The sequence below is a fragment of the Patagioenas fasciata genome, chromosome 1, assembly GCF_037038585.1.
Source record: "Patagioenas fasciata isolate bPatFas1 chromosome 1, bPatFas1.hap1, whole genome shotgun sequence".
Classification (NCBI taxonomy): domain Eukaryota; kingdom Metazoa; phylum Chordata; class Aves; order Columbiformes; family Columbidae; genus Patagioenas; species Patagioenas fasciata.
Genome location: NC_092520.1, coordinates 172,907,927 through 172,929,457, shown reverse-complemented (window position 1 = coordinate 172,929,457; position 21,531 = coordinate 172,907,927). Strand labels below are relative to the sequence as shown.

Here is a 21,531-nt window from a genome sequence, read left to right as displayed (position 1 = left end):
CTCCACAATACTGATGTGAAAGTGACCTCCTTATCCTGCCCTCTGCCAGTTCATATCCAACACCTCCTCCCCTTGAAAACAAGCCCAGTCTCCCCTAGTCATATCAAAACATCTGGGCCAAGTACGTCACAAATTCAAGTCATAGATAACACAATGGGAGACAAAACCCGAAACAAAACAACAAACAAGATATTGCCCCTCCACAAGATTCTGCCTCTGGTTTCTACCTCGGATGCCACATCACGGTGTCTAAGCCCACCAAAGTTGCATTGCAGAAGCCTTTTAGCACAGAGATTAAGGCAGACCCTCTGGCATCATCGCCACCACTGTCTGTGCCCAGGGCATCCTGAATGCAGCACGCTGGGGCTGTCTGTGCTGTGTAAGTCCTGGAGAGTACTGCAGAGCAGTTGGAGGAGGAGGAGGCTTTTTCTGTGGCTGCCTTGTGGGTCCAAAGTTGTTGGTTAGGTGTAGAGCTCTGGAAGGTGCAGAGGGAATTAAACTCCCCAGTGTACATAATGAAGCTCCTGAAAAGCTCTTCCTATAATTAGCTGTGTACACAGTGAACAAAATCACCAGGGATGTTGCTTTTTCTCCCAGGCTTGTTTGCAGAACCAGAGCTTCATTCCTGTCCTGTTTTGTTTCCCTCAAGCACTGAGGAAGAGTCACGTTGCTGTGCCCAATTCCTGCAGCTGTTGTGTCTGCACAGGGCCAAGACATGAACCTCAGACACCCATGCAGTAGGCCAGTTCCCGACACATTGTTTGGTCTGGACCACAAAGGTGCGTGACATTGGAAACATCTGCAACACTAAGGCTCCTCACAGATGTCTCAGCAGAAAACCTTCCCACTTTACCTTACTGTAGAGAAAGCAGTACAACTCTTCCTACAGAGGAACAAGCTAGAGTGATAAAAAAGAACAATTTTTCCATTTAGGAGCTTCATTATGTACCATGGAGCTTCTGAGACTCCGTATTGCCCACCACCCTTGCCTCTTAAGGGAGAGCTTCTTGTGCAGGGACAGAGTTTCCTGGCCCTGGCAACACAAGGCACAATCCTGAATACTGATTTGGTCATACTGCCCTGCTCTGCAGAGAGGGATCTGGGGGTTCTGGTCAATGGTAAGTTGAACATGAGCCCACAGTGTGCCCTGGCAGCCAAGAGGGCAACCATGTCCTGGGTGCATCCAGCACAGCATTGCCAGCCAGGCGAGGGGGTGATTGTTCCGCTCTGCTCTGCACTGGTGTGGCCTCACCTGGAGCACTTGTGTGCAGTTCTGGGTGCCACAGGATAAAAAGGATATAAAGCTACTGGAGAGTGTCCAGCAGAGGGCTACAAAGTTGGTAAACGGTTTGGAGGGGAAACTGTTATGACAAGCGGCTAAAGTCACTTGGTTTATTCAGTAGAGGAGACTAAGTGGAGACCTCATCGTGGTCTACAGCTTCCCCACAAGGAGAGGAGGGGCAGGTGCTGATCTCTTATCTTTGGTGACCAATGACAACCCAAGGGAATGGCATGAAGATGTGCTGGGGAGGTTTAGGTTGGACATTAAGAAAAGTTCTTCACCTGGAGGTTAGTGGAGCACTGGAACAGACTCCCCAGAAAGGAGTCATGGCCCACAGTCTGACAGTGTTCAAGAAGAGACTGGACAACTCTCTCAGGCATATAGTGTGAACTATGGGCTGTCATATGGAGGGACGGGAGTTAGACTCGATGACCCTTGTGGGTCCCTTCCAACTCAGGACATTCTATGATTCTGTGGTTCTATGCTTCTTTCTTCCTTCGAAACATGCAGCAATTTTGATTCCCCATACCAACTCTTACAGCATTGTGCTTGCTTTAAGCAACCAAAGAAGGGAGGGTAGAGCACTAAAGGAGAGAAGCCCAGCTTAAAGGGGCATAGAGCCTTAGGGAGATGAAAGACATCAGCTTGATCCACGTGGAAGAGGCAAGAGCTGATGCAGGGCTGGCACCTGCCTCTCTCTTGTACCAAGAGCCTCCCTGCTGTGGCCCTCGTCATGGTGCCTGGCAGTTGCTTTGCATTCCTTCCAGCTCCTGACTTCTCCCTCTGTGGTGGGGAGTTATGTTTGCTTCATCCACAAGAACAACTTCTTTCTATTACCAGTTCTTCACCTTGGGCTAATCTCTCAGAAAAGGCTGAGGTTTCTCAGCTCTATGCCTCTTAGGCTCCCTATCCCAAGCCAACTCTCTCAAGCCCTGAGAGACAATGCAGTCACTGTTTGACAGGACCATCCATTCTTCATGCCAAAGGATGCTGAGCCAAGTATGAGGCAAGCCTACTGCCTGCATCTGGTACAGCAGAACAGAGATGGGTCATGTGCCTTGCCTGCAACGTCCCCATCCACTGTACACCAGCACTGGGACCTCTGAGGGATGTCTAAGGTTAATACACAGACATTAGCCTCTTCCTCTAATGAAGTGTGTAGATATCCATGATCTTGCAGTGCAACTTTCTACTGCCCTTCTGCCCCAGCTCACATTTCTCCTAGCCTCAATCTGCATCTGAGGCTCATTCATTTTTGCTGCTCCAGATCAGAGCTGGTGTACCCAGTACTGTTCTGATCCCTAACTTTCACAGAAATCTCCCATCCTGGTGAAAATATCTGTTGATAATGGGTCCATTTCCATGGGAAATGATTCTTAGTAATCAATCTGACTGGTTGGGTATTGCAAGCATGGTTAAATTCAGAGAAAGGAGATTTTTGAGCTTCCTCACTGAGAAATACACAGGCTCTATACTTAAGTGAAAGACATGGGGAGTGGGAAGTCACATATTTGCATAACAATTCAGGCTATTCACTTTCTGCTTTATTTAGTAAAATAAATGGAAAAGTTCATGTGATGTCAAGCAACCAATCTGTTCCTAGTGCTGGGAGAGGCTGACAATGGATCCCAGCATGGCACCAAAGCAAAGAGAATGAGGGAGGCAGATCTCTGGGAACTACAAGATTTATCTGTGATATTGCCGTTTTGCTATATCACCCTTTGCTCCAACAGAAGTGGCATGGAAGGACACAGTGTAGAGTAATACCAGAGCTCCTGGACTACTGAGAAGATAGGGCTGGAGCCAGCTAATAAGAAGGGACAAGAGATTGCTAGAGAGGACAGGCAGCATATGTACACAGCATGCAAATGGGAATCCGTGGCTGACTTGGCCCCTTAATCCTACTATGCCAGGAATTCCTAAGCTGCGGGGCTCAGTGAACTCTTCATACACCGGAAACAGATGACTCTGGGCACACTCATCCTGTTGGCTGAGAAAGAATCAGAGTTCCTCATTGAGGGCCTTCTCCTTGGGTTTGTCTTCTTTCTAAAACATATTAGAGGCATGAAATCAGTTTAGACATTTCTCAGCATAGTGATAAAAGGAATGAACCAATTTAAATGCCCCCTTCTGCTCTCTATACCACTGCTCTGCCTATCCCATTTCAATTGCACAACAGAGGGTACTGGCACATAAAGCCCCTGCACTATAGGAAGAGGAGCTTTGACAGAGATGTAACTCTAAACACCGAATGAACATGGAGATTAAATTGTCCCTCTCCCAGCAGAGACGTCTGGTAGAGTCCTGAGCCCTTGTCTGTATACTCTGTTCTGTGGCCTTCTTGATTGATTTCCTTCCTATCCATGCCACTGTCTCTTTGATCCTCTCTTACGTGCTGTTATCCACCACCCCCATTCTCAGTGTCCAAAAGCACCCTTCACTCTGTCCTCCCAGCTGCTGTTTCCAGAAAATAGATGCTTCAGTGAGACCTTCATACAGGTGCAGGTGTCAGTGAATTTGCCTTGCTATAGAGTAGAAGGCAAAGGTCAATGAAGAAAGAGACTTTGTAAAGACACCCATCTCTGACTCGCTCTAAATCTATTACTTTCCAGGTCCAAAAGAAAATGAAGGAAGAAGTGGGAGGCATGGGAAGGAGTTCAAGGAACTGAAGTCATCTTCTTCAAAAGCCTTATGAAAAACAGCATCATCCTACAAGATTCCAGTTTTGTGTAGACTGTACAGGAGTCCCCCTTTACCTTCTCCATTCTTTGTAAGAAGCGATTACAGAAGTCCTGTACACGCTCAACAGAGACTTCATCCAGAGTCAACACATCCTGCTCCTCATCTGCTGTATGGAATATAGCTAGAGCTGGCAGCTGGGACTTTTTAAGTTTGAAGAATGATATTGTTCGTTCATTGCTCTTCAGATTGCTGTCTACCAAGATAAAGAGAATCTGTATTGGAAACAGGAGAGGAAATGTGAGAAAAAAAAATAAACTGAAAGACAGAGAATAGGTCTCCAAACAGTGATCATATAAAGATTAACAGCAATTAACAACCTACCACACCTAGGACAACACCTTCCTCTGCCACTAACTGCTCTGTGCAGTGCATTTTTTCTGTATTTTATCAACTCCAGACTTACACTACCGAACAAAATGTCTTCTTTCAACTTCTTTAAAAACATATCTACAGTATGGCTGGAAGGCAGTCTCCACTTCCTTTCTCTTAATAGATGAGGAAACAAGATGTCTTTTATCTTTGTGGCACAGAGGAAGCTGAATTCTCTACTTGTAGGTTATTTGGATAAGATGTTCACATCCATGCAAGACCCAGAGTGGCAGAGGAAAAAAGTGTTTTGGTGTGTGGAGAATTAAACACAATTGCAAGAATGTGCACATGAAGTATAAGGCAGCAGGAGCTGCCCTGTACAATATGGACACCAATATCCATGCAGCCCAACTCAGTGGAGAGTTTTTCAGACCTGGGGAAAGAAGCTCAACAATGAATAAGTCAGGTTGAGAATGACCTACAGTTTTCTGGGCTCTCAAATAGTCTTGGAGAGCAAGATCAAGCAAAGGATTAGGATTCTACGGAGATGATTCAACAGTACAGGTCTATCAGAATTGGTGGCCAACTCCATGATTTTATTTTAAGAGTAAGTTTCAACTGAGACCTTGCAGGTACAGTAGGAATTGGCACAAATTTAAAATTTTAGAATCATTGTTAAATTATCTGTTAATACTAAATACAAACATTTTGTAAAAGAAAATAAATACAGCAATTGGACAACTTAATCAGTGATCTGATTAAATAGAATCCCTTGGCAAGTGACATCCAAGTCAATGAAGAAAACATTCAACTAACATGCTTCATTTTATATTCTCTTTATCCTGTGCATTTTACTCAGCCTAGCATATTCAATGTACCTATAGATATGGATATGATTTAACTTACACAAGAAAAGAGAAAAGTTTGAAAACAAGAAAAGTAATGCAATGTGAAGATGATGTGCTCAGTTCCCAGGCTGTGACTCATGTTTTTCATTCTTTTCAATCAAGAACACCCAAGTTAGTTCAAAACTTTTTTTCTTCTCTAAAAATAAACTTGGTAAATCTAAAATTATTTATTAAATTTATGTTCTATTAAAAAAAATACATCTGAAAACTTCCTAGGCAACAGCCTATGGGAAGGAGGGATAGTGAGGCTAGTATAAGGTTTAACTGCAGTTAATTACTGCAATACAGAAACAGGAACAACACTTTCACTGGATATGTGATATTTACCACTTGAAATTACTCTTCCAAAGGTCAACTGTGCCCCAAGGGAAACAAGCTAGTGAGCACACAAGTTGTGGGCAACTTCTCCCAAAGAGCTAAATTCATCCTTTTGCAGGATAAAACACCAAGCTAGAGAAGGATCACAGATCTAAGGGTCATAATTCTAAGAACCCGATCTAAGAGGCTTTCAGCTGGAGCAGCAACACTTATGTTTTTCACGTCTCTCCTTCCACCTAGCAAGCTGGAAGCAGAGGCTGGTGTTGGAGGGAAGAACTTTCAGAGGGTTTGTACAGGAAACTGTATCACGTTTTCACCAGTTCATTCACCAGCTTTTGGGTTTCTCTAGGAAAGATTCTCTAGACAACAACAATTTTTTAAGCAAATGCTAAACAAGAAGTTAATTTTAAAAAGCATTTAGAATACATAGGTTGTTCAAAGTTGTCGCTTTCTACACAAAATCTCCTTCACCTTTAAAACAGATGAATAGCATTTTAAAATGGCACTATAAATCAATGTTAGTCATCATTCTTCACTTTATCGAGCTTCCAGCCTTTGCTAAAAATCCCAAAACTAAAAAGCTGTACATATTTTATCAAAAATACAAAGAATAGAGTAAAAATAAAATAATAAAAAGGTTGGGGTTTAGAACTCTGAACACCTTCCTTACAAAAGAAAATGAAAACACATAAACAACTGGCCCCTCAGCTAGCAAGGCTGAGGTACCATCTTTCACAGTTCCTGACCTGGATGTCTCTAATGACTCACTTTTGGCTCACAGAATTAAAGGGTGCCAAAGTACAGCAAAAGTTTCCTTCCCCTCTTATTATCCAAAAATACAGAAGAGACAGCAATTGCATTTGTCCACTGTCACTTGAAAGAAGACACTTTATTGCCTAACACATGCGTTTTAGAATGACACATTTCCAGTAGGTATTTTGACATGGGATGAATCCTCCTTCAGCAAAAGAACAGGCCATGTGTCCTCTGCTAGATGTGTTCCAGTGGTCCTGCCAAGGCCTGTGTTGGCCTCCAAGTCACATCTGCGGGGCAGTCAGTAAGGTGCATTGGTACTGCAGCCACAAGCACTGGAAGCCTGGTCTCCTCAGCATCTTGAAACCAAGACATTTCTACGATAGATGCCACCTGGTGGAACTGGCACTTTCTCAAGAGGAGTTTAGTTTGTTTAGAGATTCACAGCCAGCTCTAATCATAATGAATGCAGTGATCATGGAAAATTATGCTGAGCATGAGACAAGATTCACTTTGCCTAACTTCTTTCATTTAGATCTTAGTCTTGCCATAGCCAGTCATCTAGGCAACCTCTACAATAAATGGTGACAGGAACTTCATTCCACCTATTTTAGAAGAGAAGGAAGGACATGCCTGTCCTTCTCTATGAGTCCTGAAAAGAACCTAAAGCCTTTGCTCAATTTACCAAACCTATAATTCACCAAAACAAATTCCACTTATGATGCCAGCTCTCAAGTCACTGCTAGAAACTAGGTAGTTCCATCCCAAACATGAAGTTAATTTTCTATTACATACAATACTGTACAATAGCTGTTTTTTAAATTATGAAATCATTTCCATGAAATTGTTCCATTTTGTAGCAATCTTCTAGCCTGTGTTCAGAGGTCTGCTCCTAGAGGCAGTGAAGAATCTTCTTCATGGATGAGGAGCTCCTAGCACAAATTCTCCCCTCCACACATGATATTATCCATGCACCGTTACCTGCAATAAGCCCTTTTTCAGAAAATTTTGTATACTGGTGCTGTCTTGGTGTCTTGACAACCTGATTCCTAGCCTAGTGCTTTTAGGACAACAAGTTCCTGCTAAACACTAAAATATGGAATGATGTTATTGCCCAAGGAATTGAAGTTAATTAAGCATAGTACTGCAATGATAGAAACCAATTTGATATTGCTCAGTTTTTCCTTTAACAAACAGGAAGGATGATGAAGCCTCATATCAAGTGTTTGACTTTGAAATTCATGGAGCTGTAACCTTCATTCTTTGAGAAGACTCTATAAGCAGAAAGATCAAATTCTGAAGTTGAGTGATTTCTTACATAGCTTACATAACACATCAAAGCAAAAAGATATCAGCCATGAATTTAAAAAAAAAAAAAAGGCAGCAAGCTATAAAAACAACTTTACTGCAGATATCTGTTAAGTGACACAGAATCACAGAATCACAGAATGTTAGGGATTGGAAGGGACCTCGAAAGATCATCTAGTCCAATCCCCCTGCTGGAGCCTAGATGAGGTTACACAGGAAGGCGTCCAGGCAGGTCTTGAATGTCTCCAGAGTAGGAGACTCCACAACCTCTCTGGGCAGCCTGTTCCAATGTTCTGTCACCCTGAGAAGAAGTTTCTTCTCAAATTTAAGTGGAACCTTTTGTGTTCCCGTCTGTACCCACTGTCCCTTGTCTTATCATTGGTTGTCACCGAGAAGAGCCTGGCTCCATCCTTGTGACACTCACCCTTTATATATCTGTAAACATTAATGAGGTCACCCCTCAGTCTCCTCTTCTCCAAGCTAAAGAGACCCAGCTCCCACAGCCTTTCCTCATAAGGGAGATGCTCCACTCCCTTAATCATCCAATCCATATTTACAGGTTCCACTGTTTATGGCTAAAAGAAGCATCTCCAAATATTATCTCTCTCAGTTCTGGAGCCATTAGTGTCTGACAAGAGAAATACAAAGTGTATGAAAGGCTGTCTGCAAGAGAAAGGGCACTGTCCTTTCATTTCTATGGAAGAACTTCTGAAGGACTCTCAGGAGTTTCTCAGAACCCATTCCTAAATGGCCCTACATATAAATTAAAAGGGACTTTGCAAACATCTCCACCCAAATAATTTTCTTAATGTAAACTAGTTATATCAGTTGCAGCAAAAGCTGGTTTTGTTATTCCCAACATCACCTTATTGAAATTTCTGCAAATACCCATGAGGTACACCAACTGCAACTCTCATGTTATACTCTGATACTGTGGAAAGAAAACTGAAGATGCTTATACTCGTTTGGATCAGCAATGCAAACCGTGAAATTTCCTTTCCAGTTGAAAGCCTTGACTCTTGGCAGTACCTTCCCAAATAAGCAAATATTTGATTGCAGTGGGATCCTTCCAAGAAGGCTGGTGGATTCACTCCTGCAGCCACAAAGCTCTGAGCTGTCTGTTCACTGTTACCCACTCACAATTGTTTCTCAAATTCTGCTAGAAAAGTACCATATTTCTTATTCCTCTTGTCAGCTCTTGCATCACCTAACATTTGCACTTTCTTCTTCAGCATTTTATAGCCCCCAGGTTCCATGATAAAACCTAGAGGGATCTAGACTGCCTTCAGACACTCACTGTTGCTCAGGGTGCAGTTCAGGCTGTTTTCAAATAACAGTCTTCACCATACAGCCTCATGGATCCTCCAGCTGAAAATCTCAGCTTCCTCTCGGGCAAAAATGAAAAGATCATGAACCAGAGATGAAGGGACCATAATCTATGAACTGGAAGGTGAATCACTTCCTCATGATCCACTAACAGTTGGAGTTTATGATCTTAAGGGTTTTTTCCAATCTAAATGATTATATGATTTTATTATTTTCTTCACTTTTGGGGGTCAGACACTCAGTAGAAGTTCCTCTTCATCTCTCCATTAATCCAAGCAACAAGTTTCTCTTCTCCCTCTTGATCTGAAGTAAACCTGAGCTAACACAGTAGTCCTGACAATAGCTAACTTCACTTAGGAAAATTACCAACAGAGATTTCCATTATATTGTGCAGTGTCTGCTTCTGATATTCACGCTAATTCATGTCTTTGTACATGACAGCAATGGAGACAAACCTAATTGGGCATATCACTCTGCTTACACCTTAGTATCCAGATCTAAGACTCCAAGAGTGAGATCCTAGCTCTCTCTCTCACTGCTGTGTATGAGGGCAGTCTAAATCACAATTTACTCCTCAAAGTGCTACTCCTTTGGCAGAAGCAACTTATTAGACCCTAAGTCACTTCATCTGTGTGTCCTGCAGTACCACTGCAGTAAAGTGGAAATAAATGGTCAAATTCCCACATCTTTAATTTCTGTATTTTACTCAGACAAACTTCTAGACTGATTTGATGGGAAACTTGCCTGCATTAATTTAAAAAAAAAAAAAAAAAGTTAACTTTAGCCTTCTGGCAATTCCTAAATTATCTGGACTTCAGTACATTTCATCCAATGTTTTGTGAAGCATTTCTAGGAAAACTATTCACATTTGCTCAGAGCTGAGCTTGTCACATGAGGAGAAAACTGGCTGCAGCCACAACAGCAAAGGATAGTGATACTAAACAGTAATGTGTTAGAAGAATTAGCTGGCTGGGGGAGACGTGTGTCAGACTCTGCTGCATAAGGAGGACAGGGATAACGGTGTCACTATAATCCATACCTCACATGAGAAAGACGGAATTTTTCAACCTAATGAGTTTTCTTTTATCACTATGAATTCATCAAAGAAAAACACTTTCAAAGAGGCCTTTTGACTTCAATGCATGGTTTCTACCTCATGTCCTGCCAATGGGTAGGACAAATGGCAAGGTCCAAAGTAGTCCTGCCATAAACAAGCGTCAAGATTTTTGAGGGTGCACAGTTCTACAGTGGCCCCTCCATTTGAAGATGAGAATATACTTGATTTTTAATCTGCCACTTCAGTACCACAAGCAGATGCATGCAGATGTTCCTGTTCTCAAACCCCAACTCTTTCCAGCTCCATGTTTCTGCCAGGAAGATCTGTTCCACTGCTTCTCAGCTCAGCCTTCCTCACTGCTGTGATCTTCTGTCTCCTCATGTCTTCTGTTCTCTCTTGCCTCAAATGCCTTCCTGTTGGTCCAAATATTCCTTTGCTTGCCAGTTCCTTTCTCTGTTCCCTGGACACAAATTCCCCTGTAAATCAGCTGCTGGCAGAAAATCACCATGGAATGATTTATTACTTGGGAAGTTCTGACTGCAGAGAGGTGGGAACCAGGCAAAATTGCTCTGAAATCTATCCCAGCACCTTGGTGTGGTACATCCAACAAACCCATTTGCAATTCCTTTAAAATAGTCCTTTCCCCAGGATCCAACCAGAAGGCTAAGGGTTAAGAAGCACTATGACACTAATTGCTTTCTGGTCACTTATATAATGCTCCTTGGCACCTTGCATGCTCTATACACAAAATCACCTCTCACACCAGTGGAATGCAACCAGTGCAGCAGATGTTTGTCATCTCCCAGTGCAAGGGAACAAAACTGGACCAGAAGCAAGGAAGTACATCATGTCCCACTGAGGGAACAGAGGAGCAGGATAACATATTTTCCCCACAAGGAGGCAAACTGGCAAAAAGTGAAGAGATCCAACCCCACCACTTAATTATCCAGCTAATCCTCTTTTCCTGCCACTTGGCCTTTGCTCCCCTAATGCACAGAGAAGGAGATTATGTCCTCCACATGCACAGAAGAAATCACTCTTTTTTTTCTCCTTAATGCCTTTCCTTCCTCTCTTGTTTGGACTTACCTTCCCCTTGAAGAGCTCTGCTGCCACCCGATACCTGCGCATTTGCTCGGGGTGCTTTGGGGACATCTTGTCTGTGATCAGGAGGAGGTGAAGCTGGAATGAACTCTGCATCACACCGACTGCTGTCTGTCAAAAACATGGCCACCACAGACAGAGAGAGAAACACACACAGACAAGGAGGTTGAGAAATTTCAATCTGCATGGATGCACCGCTAAAGGGACACCAGTCCTCATATCTCAGCTGAGATTTCTTTGCAAATCAGTCTCACAAGCAGGGTAGCTTGCTTTAAAGCAGGAAGGATCCAATCTGGATTCTTTATGGAAGTGCTTTAACCCGCCGTCTTTGCTGATTCCCAAGACGGGAGTCTAAAGACTACAAGAGTTCATCACTTGCCTTCGGATAGTGATAGGCAGAGGGACTGCCTGGATACAGCAAGCTGAAATCCAGAGGGGCAAGGAAATGGAGAGGGAAGGCGAGCAAACACCGTACATAAGGGTTCCCTGAATCACCAAGGTCCAGCACCCAGCTGAAATGGGAGCAAGAAAGTGAGCAGGATTTGTGGTGTTAGGGTTGGTGTCTCCCCTTGTTCACTTTCTTTAGCATTAAGCTGTGTGTAGGATGGGGATGATTCCAGAGCCCCATTTCAGTAACACCATGGCCTGGGCATCCCAGAGTGCTGAGAGTTAAAATTGCCTCTGCAATTCTGCAGTGGGAGAAGACTTGGAGCCGCCTGTCCCTCATCCCCTGAGCAAGGGCCAAGCAGGCAGCACACACTGGCCCTCTGTGAGGAGACTGGCACTGCCCAAGATGCCGCCACACCGTCTCCAGTCACTCATTCACTCACTCACTCACTCACTCACTCACTCGTCATCTTGCTTCTCCTTCCCACCACTTCCCGCAGCCCTGCAGCCTCTCCCTCAAACTAAACAGCAGCTAAGACAGACCTGCTGCCTTCCCTGTGCCACTTAAACCACGGAGGCACAGACCGTGCAACTCCCTGCCAGCAGGAGAAGAAAGTTTCCACACGCTCCAGGAGTAATACAGAAGGGGTCAGGGAGTGCGTGCTGGCAAGGGACACACACCACAAAGCATCTAGTTTTTGGCAGTCGAGAGTCTGCTATTAGCCTAATGTTTATTAGACATTTTTTTATCCCTTCATTTCACTGGTATAGTGCAGATGGGTCAGGGGAGAGTAGAGGGGATTCAAACTAAGGTTGGAGAGCATTAGAAGATCTCATGGAAGAGGATGGGGCTGAAGGTGAGGGTGAAGCTGGCCAGCACCAAGGGCCATGACAAGGCTGAGCTGACAGCAAGAAGGGCTGGAGAAGTGGTTCCCTCGGCAGCTCCCCATAAAGGTGTGCCTGTCCATGCAGCCTTGTGCAAGAGCAATAGCAGAGTTCGTGAACGTGGCCAGGTCACATCTGAATCTCCTAGAAAGTCCACAGAGCAAGCATTGCCTAAAAACATCTGAAGTATGTGGGCGAAACAGTAAGGGCCCCGCGATGGGGAGACAAACTCTTGGCAGCACTTAGTGTGAACCGCATGACCCCAGCCTCTGCTGAGCAGCAGCATTCTTAGATGTAAACAGCATATGCACTGGGAATAAATATTTATGAAAAAACAGGCTTTGGAACGGAGACTGTAGGAGCCAGTGTTAATTGCAGCACCCTAATAGAACTACAGAGTGTCTGAAAAAAATGGAACAAGTGTACGGCCCAGTCAGGGTGGAGGGGACCGGCTGAACAGTTCAGGACTTCTCCGTCAGGGAGACAGCCTGGGTGCTGAACAGGACACCATAGAGTAAGTGCCCAAAATATCAGCAGAAATGCATGAAGAAAGATCCATGATCAAATGATTTGCCAAAAAATGCAGTGGAGGCTCCAAGGGTTCAGAAGGCCTGGGTGACCATAAAGATAATGAGAACATCCCTGCTGATGTGACTTGGGTGTTCTCAAAGGACTGTAAGGACAGTGAGACAGGACGTAGCTTTTTTGTCTCCAGAAATATTATGTGATTTTGAAATGTATTTTTCACATCCCTTATCAAGATGAAAAAAAATCTATCCACTTTTTGTTTGTTTGCTTGTTTTTAAGAAAAAAGTAGAATTTCTACAGCACTTCATTCTGAAAACAGTGTGTTGCATTTCCAAAACAAAATGCTCTCTCTACTGGTGGCCTGCACCTGAACTGGGGAGTGTGTCAGCCCTCTTAGCTGATCCTTGGCATCAGCATGAAAAGTTACACCTTTCAAACAGATTGGGACATTCTCCTTTGATTAAATTGTGCCTGGTCAGCACTGCTGTTGCTATCCAGAAGTCTCCAAAAGACCCCATCAGCAATGATAAATCTCAGCCTTGTGGCCATCAGGACTTCTAAGGCCTATTGACTCCACAGCAATGAGCCCAGTGAACTGCTGAGATTTCAGAGGAGCCTAAATTTTTGGTCACTCTCTGTAGCAGGGAGGAGCACTGGTACCCTGCCGCTGCCAGTCAGATGGGTGGGCTAATGAAGACAGCCAACATGGAAGCATCCTATGTCTGATTATTTTGTCGTTGTTGAACTCAATGAATTCTGGAGTAGTGGATGGAGAGGATGGGAAAAAATTTGCTTGGGAAGTTTCCAACCAGCTCTTGAATATGCCTTCAAAAGCCAGGCTTACGTCAAGCCCTGTGTGCTGGGTGATGAAGAAAAGCCTGCCTTCTGGGAGTAGGTCACGCAAGTTTCCGTGTTTCTCAGCCAAAAATGAGGGATTCTGGCTGAGCAGGGTGTGCAGAAATGGCACAACATCGCAAAAGCCCATGGGAGGATGCAGCAGTGCCAGTTGAAGTGGTGAGAAATAAGCTTTCTGCCCACCAACACCTCAAATTTACTGGAAAGCTAAAGGAAGCACCATGCCTCCCATCCTCTCCCCATCACACTCACACGCCCCAGGACAGCGTTTGCTTCCAGTCCCCATTTGGAGTAGCAGCAAAGAGTTGCTTCTCTAACCCCATCAACGCTGTTGCCACAACCCTCACACACATCTGGGTGTGCAAACTCTTGGTCCAGAGGACACCCATGAGGAGGAGGCCAAACACAAGGGTGAGGGCTGCGGGGAGCTGGTAATTACCACAGGGTTGTACTCTGTCACCAGTCGGAGCTCATTCATCTGAACAAAACGAGTAATCTTCTCGGCATCAAGATCGTTGCTGTTCATATCCAGATCTTTCCGGTCATTGTCTACCTGAAGACATGAAAAGACACCTACAGTCACAGCTGTCCTCTCCTCCCAGCACCCCCTCCAGATTCACTGATGGCACTCACTCATGGAGGTGCCCAGCCCCTGGGACGCTGCCATCCTCTCCCCGCCACCACACAATCCCCACTTCTGGAGGTCCAGAACCTACAGAGACCAGCCTGCACTTTGAGATAAGGATCTTCCACCCTCCTTCAGTCTCCCAAGGACAAGGCAAACTCATGGCATAACAGAAATCACTGAGGACTCCAGACATCGCTACAGTATCAGCTCCCAATGCACTGGAGACAGGGTGGATTAGCAAATAAACTATTCTAGGCACTGTGGGGAGAGATCATTAAATAGCCTAACTCCTTGCATTGATTTTGGCTTTACATTCCTTTTTAAAATCTTCATCTGCTTATTCTATTTCTTCTACAAGTAATAAACATTGGCATGGGCCTGTACGGATTTCCTGGAAACATTGTGCAAGCAGGAAATCTCTCCAATAAAAAGAGGATATTTTTTCCAGTACAGCAGAAGGAGGAAAAAAAAAAAAAAAAAAAAAAAAAAAAAATTCAAGCCCAGCACATTTCAGCTTTAGGAGAAAATTCATCCTGCCACACATCTCCCCACATTCCAACACCCCACCAAAACCACATGATTTTATTGAGGTTTGTTTGACATGGTAAACAGAGAAAAAGCAGGCACACATGAATGATAGCTAAGGCATCTGAAGGGGCAGAGTTCCTGTTCAATACCACCACAGGACGTGACTGAGTTGAGCCACGAGGACGCTGGTCTCTGACATGCAATAGGATCAAAGTTTGGGATTTAAAGGCCTTTGATACACATGTTGAATGAGGTTTTTGGGACTGAGGAAATGTTCACATGCAACACCCCAGATCTTATTCTCTGCATCTATACCTCTGAAAGTGCTTGTGTTAGTTTTTTCCAGTGTGTGCAGACATCTAAAGCACTTTTTGCTGTTCTGCAGTCATTGGCAAGGTCTGTGATCTGGTAGGGGACCACAGCACCCTGTCTGGCAACCCAAAATAGTGCTTTTCAGACTGTGCGGCCTGATTCCTCTCACAGATTTTCCTCATGCATAAAATGAAAGGGCAGCTCTGCTCTAGTAAATGAGATCAGGCCAGTGTAACACCTGGGATGTGTTACACCCCAGACTCCACAGAAAGGTTTCTCTTGACTTTCATGGGCCTCTGGCAACACCTGATTTTCATTTTGGTATAATAATCTTAAATCTTTACTCAACATTTATGATTTTAAGCAAATAAGGCTGGAAAGTAGCCTGCCTGTAACAGTTGAAGCTCTAGTCAAAAAGTCTTTATCATTCCATATAATTAGCTTGTTAGCATCTGTTAATTATGTTCTTTGTCGATCAGGCCAGATTCCTTACTTCATTAGAATAAATCAGGTTCCCTCCACTATATACAAAAAGTCTCACCAGCTGACAGCAGCCCCTCCTACTACTGTAATTATGGTTTAAACTTCTAGGCATTATAAGTGTTTCATACTCTGCAAAAGCAAAGAAAAAATAAGTTTATGCCTCTGATTCACTGCTATCCTGGTCATGCATCTTCCAAGTTCCTGTCTCAGTACTCTTTTCCTTTTTATCTCTGACCCCTTACTCCTACACAGTGTTCAGCACAGAATAAAAGGAAAAATAATGTGTCTCAATAACATACTTGAAGAAAAACTGACAAAAAGACAAGTGAATTGTCAACCACATTTGAACCTGACTATTGTATTAGTTTCTTGGTTGGGTTTTGGGTTTTTATGGTTTTAATTTTTTCCTATTAAACAAAGAGTTCAGCTGCAAGAACTGGACCTTGAACAAAGAATAGTCAATACAATCCAAATTCCAGCAATTACAATCTTTCTTTTATCAAACACCCTTCCAATGCAGTCATCCTCACTATCTGCCACAGTGCAAAAACAAAGGATCTTTTCAATATTTCTGGAAGAAAACCACCATGACTAAGAACCAAAACTGAGATGGGTGTTGCTTCAAATTACAACATCTGCACATAGCAAATAAAAGGTTAAATAAAAGGACCTGCCTGCCTATTTCTTGATTCTTAGATCATTCTCTTTGATTATTTGGATAATGCCAGTGGTAAACACAGTGCATGGCTCTGGTGACACAACACTTCAGAGGCTTTTAGGACATCTTGTGCTACCTGGGGCCCCTCTCCTCCTCAGATACACCTCTCTCCAGTTTTCAAGGGCCACGCTTGTGTGAGAAGGGGCAACATGAGGAAATTTATATAACCAGTAGAATACTTGGTGCTTGCTCCTAGCTTTTGTTGGTACTCTTGAAGCAAGTACATGGCTCTTCCCAGTAGCGTCTCCTTAAATTTCAGCAAACATAGCTTCAAATTCAGTGAGGCACCAGCACTTACAGCTGGAGTCAACAAAGTTTTGATCTTGCACAGCATCCATCCTTAAGAAAATGCAAAGTAACATTTTTAATGGGCCCCATGCCCAAAGTGTATTTGAATAATAAATAACTCTGCAAACCACAGTGTAGGAGACAGAAAAGAGTGTTTGGGATTTCTTTTGGTGGCAGAGCATCTGTAAGTCCAGAGACCCAGCCTGGATCTGGTTTCAGTCATGATGGAAAAGTTGTGTACCCAGGGAGACAGCTTTGCCTGCCTGAAGTGACACTTGGCAAGACTTGATACCAAGCCTGCTGTGTTAATCCATTGTAACATGGCCTCTAGATGCTTTTCATGTGTCTCGAGCCTTTTCAAAATCATGGAAACCCCATCCAAGTAACACTGAGCTCCAGGCAGGTTCACTCAGAAACACAGACATTGTTCTTTGTAAAGCACTGTGGAGACTGGATCAGACCCATGAGGCACACATTTAAGATGGAGAATTTCATCAGGTGTAATAAATGTTGCATGTCTTGGTGATGGTCACGGCAAATCAAAAGCAAAAGACCACTCTGGGGCAGGAAACTCTCCAGATGTGCTTTTAGGTGGGCAGGCAGAGTGACTACCAATGACAAGACCAAGACTTTTTTTTTTTGCTTGCTATAAGAAAGATGAACACCTTTAATCTTTATCACTGCTACCTGGAGATTTAATTTCGTCTGTACTTTGACTGTGGGCAGTTTTTAAGCCCCTGCTCTAGGAGCCCCTCTCATCAAAACCAGCGGGCAGACAACTCAAGAGCCCTTTGCACGGCACCGTTGTTTCACGGGTAGGGAATGGGTCGGGGGTCAGCCGCGGCCCGCCTCGCGTAGCTCCCCGGGTCCTCCGGCCACGCCAGTGCCGTCGGTGCCCCCAACCCACGCCCGCGGGCCCACGCACCCTGCGGAAGAGCGTGACCGTGTTCGCCGCGACGCCGTAGTGGGACAGGACCGCGGGGCTGCTGCTGAGGCCGAAAGGCACCTCGGGGATCCGGTTGGCCGCCAGGCGAAACTGCGAGGCTTCGGGGCTCTCCGGTTCCTGCGGGGAAAGAGGGAACGGGGCAAGGGAGGGTGAGGAGCGGAGCCTCCCCTGGGGACCCCCCGCCCGCGAGTGGTGCGAGGGCGACACCTACCGTCCCTCCGCAGCGCCGCCCGCCCCCGCGGCCCCCCCGCCCCGCCGAGGGAGCGGGGAAAGGGCCGGGAGATGGGGGCAGCCAAAGGGCGGGGGACGTCGGGATAAAGCGTCTTTCTCTTTCGGTGTCTCCTTGCCGGCGTGGCTGGGACGCTGCAGCCATCGCCACCTGTCCTCCCAGAATCGGGGAAATCAGCAGGCGGAGATGCCAAGCGCGCTGTCAGGCTCAAAGCCACAGCCAGCAGGTAGCTGCGGCAAGCTGAGAACCTCACCCTCCGTTTGCCTGAAATCGCATTTCTTACCCCCACACTTAAGAGTTAACACAGTGATGATGAGAAACGCTAGAACTCTTAGAAGAGGAGGGAGAAACTCAGAATCTGGATGTAGCATGCTTAAATATATCCACATATATATATATATATATGCACACACACATATGCATGTGTATATATATAAAAAATAAATATATTAAAACACAATTTTTAAGATAACCTTGATTCTAGAGTCATGTTTTTGAACACCTTGTTTTAGCAGTATCCTGATTCCTTTCAAAAAGGTATCTTAAACATATCCTTCAAAAAGTAGCTAAGGCAGATACATGGAAGGATAGAAATGTGCAATTTCTCAGTAATTTGGGGTCCATTCTGCTTCTTGCAGTGAGAGCACTAGCTACACCCTTAGGCCATATTAAACCCTTTCTTGCTAGTCTTTTGAGTGATGTACTTTTGATACTTCTACTTATTGGATTTAAATTCTCAAGGCACGGTGTCTGCTTGGAAATCGGTCTGTTTTTCTTTTTGGTTTGAACCGTCAGCTTAGCTGTTTGCGAGCCCAGAGAGAATGGAAAACAAAATTCTTTCTTCATTCAAAAGAAAAACAGCTCTTGTGACCTGTTTTAGCAATGCCAGTGCATAGACATGGCTTTGGTGAAAGCGCTAAAGCCTGGGGTGAGAATGACCTCACTGAGTTTTGGAGCATTCCTGGGAAAGCTGAGCTTTAATCAGGCCAAGCATGGCCCTTTCTCACACACATGCGGGGTTTCTAGAAAAATATGCTGTTTTTCCACCATGGCATGCTGCTCCCAGTCAGGGAGGCCACACTCATCATACAGGGAGTTTGCTGAGCCGGGTACTGCAGTGAATTGAAAGGCTGCAGCAGATTAGTAATTTATGGCGAACAGAGAACATGGACATTATTTGGATGAATATACTCTCAGGCAGAGGGCCAAGACAAGCCTTCATAGCACACATACATCTTTATCTGCTGTTTAAATGCAGCCCTGTCGTGCTTCAGGCATCGAATGCACGACACATTGCTGGCTGCTGCCCCACATTCCTGGCAGCTGGGGCTGTCCCCACACCGCAGGACAGCACAGCCATCCCTACCTGCGCCAGGACCCCGTGTGTCGCGTGGGGGCAGACTCCAGCTGATTCTGATGAATGAAATTCTGCAGCAGGAGGGAGGGCACCGTGGCACAAGGCATCAGCGGTTATGCCCCTGTGTTGCCTCATGCAGCAAGAAGCCACAGTCGCTGCCACAGCTGGGCAGCAGGCTCTGTGCCCTGGGTACAGCCCTGCCACAACCCCAGCCAGCTACCCTGCGGGAAGGAGGCCTCTGAACACTTTTGTTCTGCACGTGCAGATTGCCTCACTGGTTTGCAGGACTGTAGCACTGCAAGAGTAATCCTCGAGGAGCCCTGAATGCCTGCAGGTGCTCAAGGCAAGGCAACTGGTGCTCTATGATCAGTACTTAGCAAGGGCCCTGGGGCAGAAGCCTCCAGGGCTCACACACTTGTTGCCACACTGCACGGGCAGCACCATTGGTCCTCATTCTGGTGGGCTGCAAGATGTCATTGCCCTATACCAGGGCAAGAAAGGGGTTGTTTTTGAAAAGCTAGTGTTCTCTGACAGAGGCTGAGGCATTTTGTGGGCAGCAGAAGCCCGCATTAGATCTCAAGGAAAAAGGGTAAAGAGGTGCAACTTGGAGACCTTGAAACTAATGAGGATCCTGTCAAAGAGGTCTCTCTTTTATGGTGCTCTAAATAAATATTTTTGTCTTGTTTCCTAAGGATAAATATTAATGCCATTTTGGGGGCAAAGGGCACATACCTATCAGTCACCTTTGAATTCAATTGAATTTAGACACAGAGAGGTAGAGATCTCAAGGGTATCAACTCTGGGGAGCAAAGCAGTGAGACAGAAATATCATGCTGCCACCCTCCCTGGGAGGAGGCTGCAGCTTGAGTCCAGACCCTCTTGGACTTCAGAGGATCCACACCAGCACTGGTCCCTGAGACCCATCTTCCTCAGCCCCATCACACAGACAGTGCCTCGCACTGTCTTTGATGACTAAAGCAAACAACTGATGTTCCCACTCACACTTCACCAACACCATTTCTCTGCCACCCACACTCCTATTTTTTTTCCCTGCAGCATTTTACTTTCTCCCGCTCCAGGGTGCCTGCAACCTCCTTTACCTTTCTCCCTTGCTCCATCTCCCTTCCCACGCACAGATAGAATTCCCTGCATTCTCTCTGTGTCCTGTCATGTAATTCCTCCACATGCCTGTGACAGCTCCAGCACCTTTTGTGACAGGAGCTGCCTTTGGAAGTTGTTTATGCCACATCCAGCTCCACACTGTCGTCAGGGTGGGATAGGGCTCAGAGCTGTCAAAGAGAAGGTGCTGGGAACACACCTGGAAGAATCCAATGACCACCACCTCATCACCACTGATGAAGGTTTCGGCATCTGCAATGCTGTTCAACAGGATAGGTTTTTCTGTGGTGCCAGCTGTGCCTGGAGAGGAGAGGTCATTGTTGGACAGAGGGTACACAAAGAGCAGCTCAAAGAGACTCCCCCCAACATGCATCCCACCCCTTATAATTTCACCCACACACTTCTCCTACAAGCTCAACACAGTGCTTGCGCAGCATGCCCCGGGTAAGGAGGACACCCCACAGCAGGCCCAGCCTTTCCCTGAGCCAGGAGGAAAGCTCACTTACTGTGGGATGCAGAGTCACCATCTCCAGCACATCCTGCTGGGGAGCTCCTGGTGAGCAGGATAACGAAGAGACACAGGAAGACGGAGGCACCCATGGTGTCAGCTCGCCCTGTTCTTGCCACGCCACCTTGCTACAGTCCTTTTCTTGGCAAGAGACACGTCAGCTGCTGCAGGGGCCCACAGCCAGTCCCAGGATGGTGGGAAGGGAGCAGCTGGCCCAGGGTGAAGCCTTCAGCTCCTGAGATAACAGTTTGGCTGGGAGAGAGCGCCTCCCTGCTGTGCTGGCACCAGCCTTGGAGAGCCTCACCAACACTGCCACCACTGCATCCTCACCCACAGCACTGGACATCTTGGCCACTCTGCACTTGTGCAACCAGGTGCCCCAGCTGGGTAAAAACATTCCTCCATGCAGAAGGAGCCACTACATTTCTCCAAGCACTGGGTCCCAGAGGCTGATGCTCCCTTGTGCTTGGCCAGTAGGGCAGCCACTGGGACATGCAGCTCTTGATTTGGCTCTGCCTCTGTGGAACTGCTGCCGTGGCAAGTGTTAAACATGAGAAGGCCACGTTATAGCTCTCTGGGATCATTCAGTTGCCACCTGGGATGAGAGGCAGGGGCTGCCTACCCTAGAGTCTACTTCCATCACAGACCAGACTTGG

The 21,531-nt window shown here is 45.6% G+C and overlaps 1 protein-coding gene across 1 annotated transcript; it reads right to left on the bottom strand.

The window, feature by feature from the left end:
* Positions 1-2,804: 2,804 nt before the first annotated feature.
* On the bottom strand, positions 2,805-21,221 carry ERP27 (endoplasmic reticulum protein 27). The gene is made up of 8 exons (XM_065834651.2): positions 21,180-21,221; positions 20,874-21,003; positions 20,567-20,667; positions 17,642-17,779; positions 14,199-14,312; positions 11,090-11,215; positions 4,039-4,236; positions 2,805-3,328 (listed from the first exon to the last, which is right to left on the bottom strand). Exons 1-8 carry the CDS (start codon positions 21,219-21,221, stop codon positions 3,284-3,286), a joined length of 894 nt encoding a protein of 297 aa, XP_065690723.1. The 3' UTR covers positions 2,805-3,283.
* Positions 21,222-21,531: the final 310 nt, after the last annotated feature.

What these genes read in the sequence shown, in the direction of transcription:
- ERP27 (XM_065834651.2), bottom strand. Translation starts at nt 21,221, where the DNA reads ATGTCCAGTGCTGTGGGTGAGGATGCAGTGGTGGCAGTGTTG. An exon ending in CGGTCACGCTCTTCCGCAGG is followed by an intron (nt 14,313 to 17,641) that starts GTGCGTGGGCCC and finishes TCATGTCTTCAG; the next exon opens with GTAGACAATGACCGGAAAGA. An exon ending in TGACAGAGTACAACCCTGTG is followed by an intron (nt 11,216 to 14,198) that starts GTAATTACCAGC and finishes TGTTTTTGACAG; the next exon opens with ACAGCAGTCGGTGTGATGCA.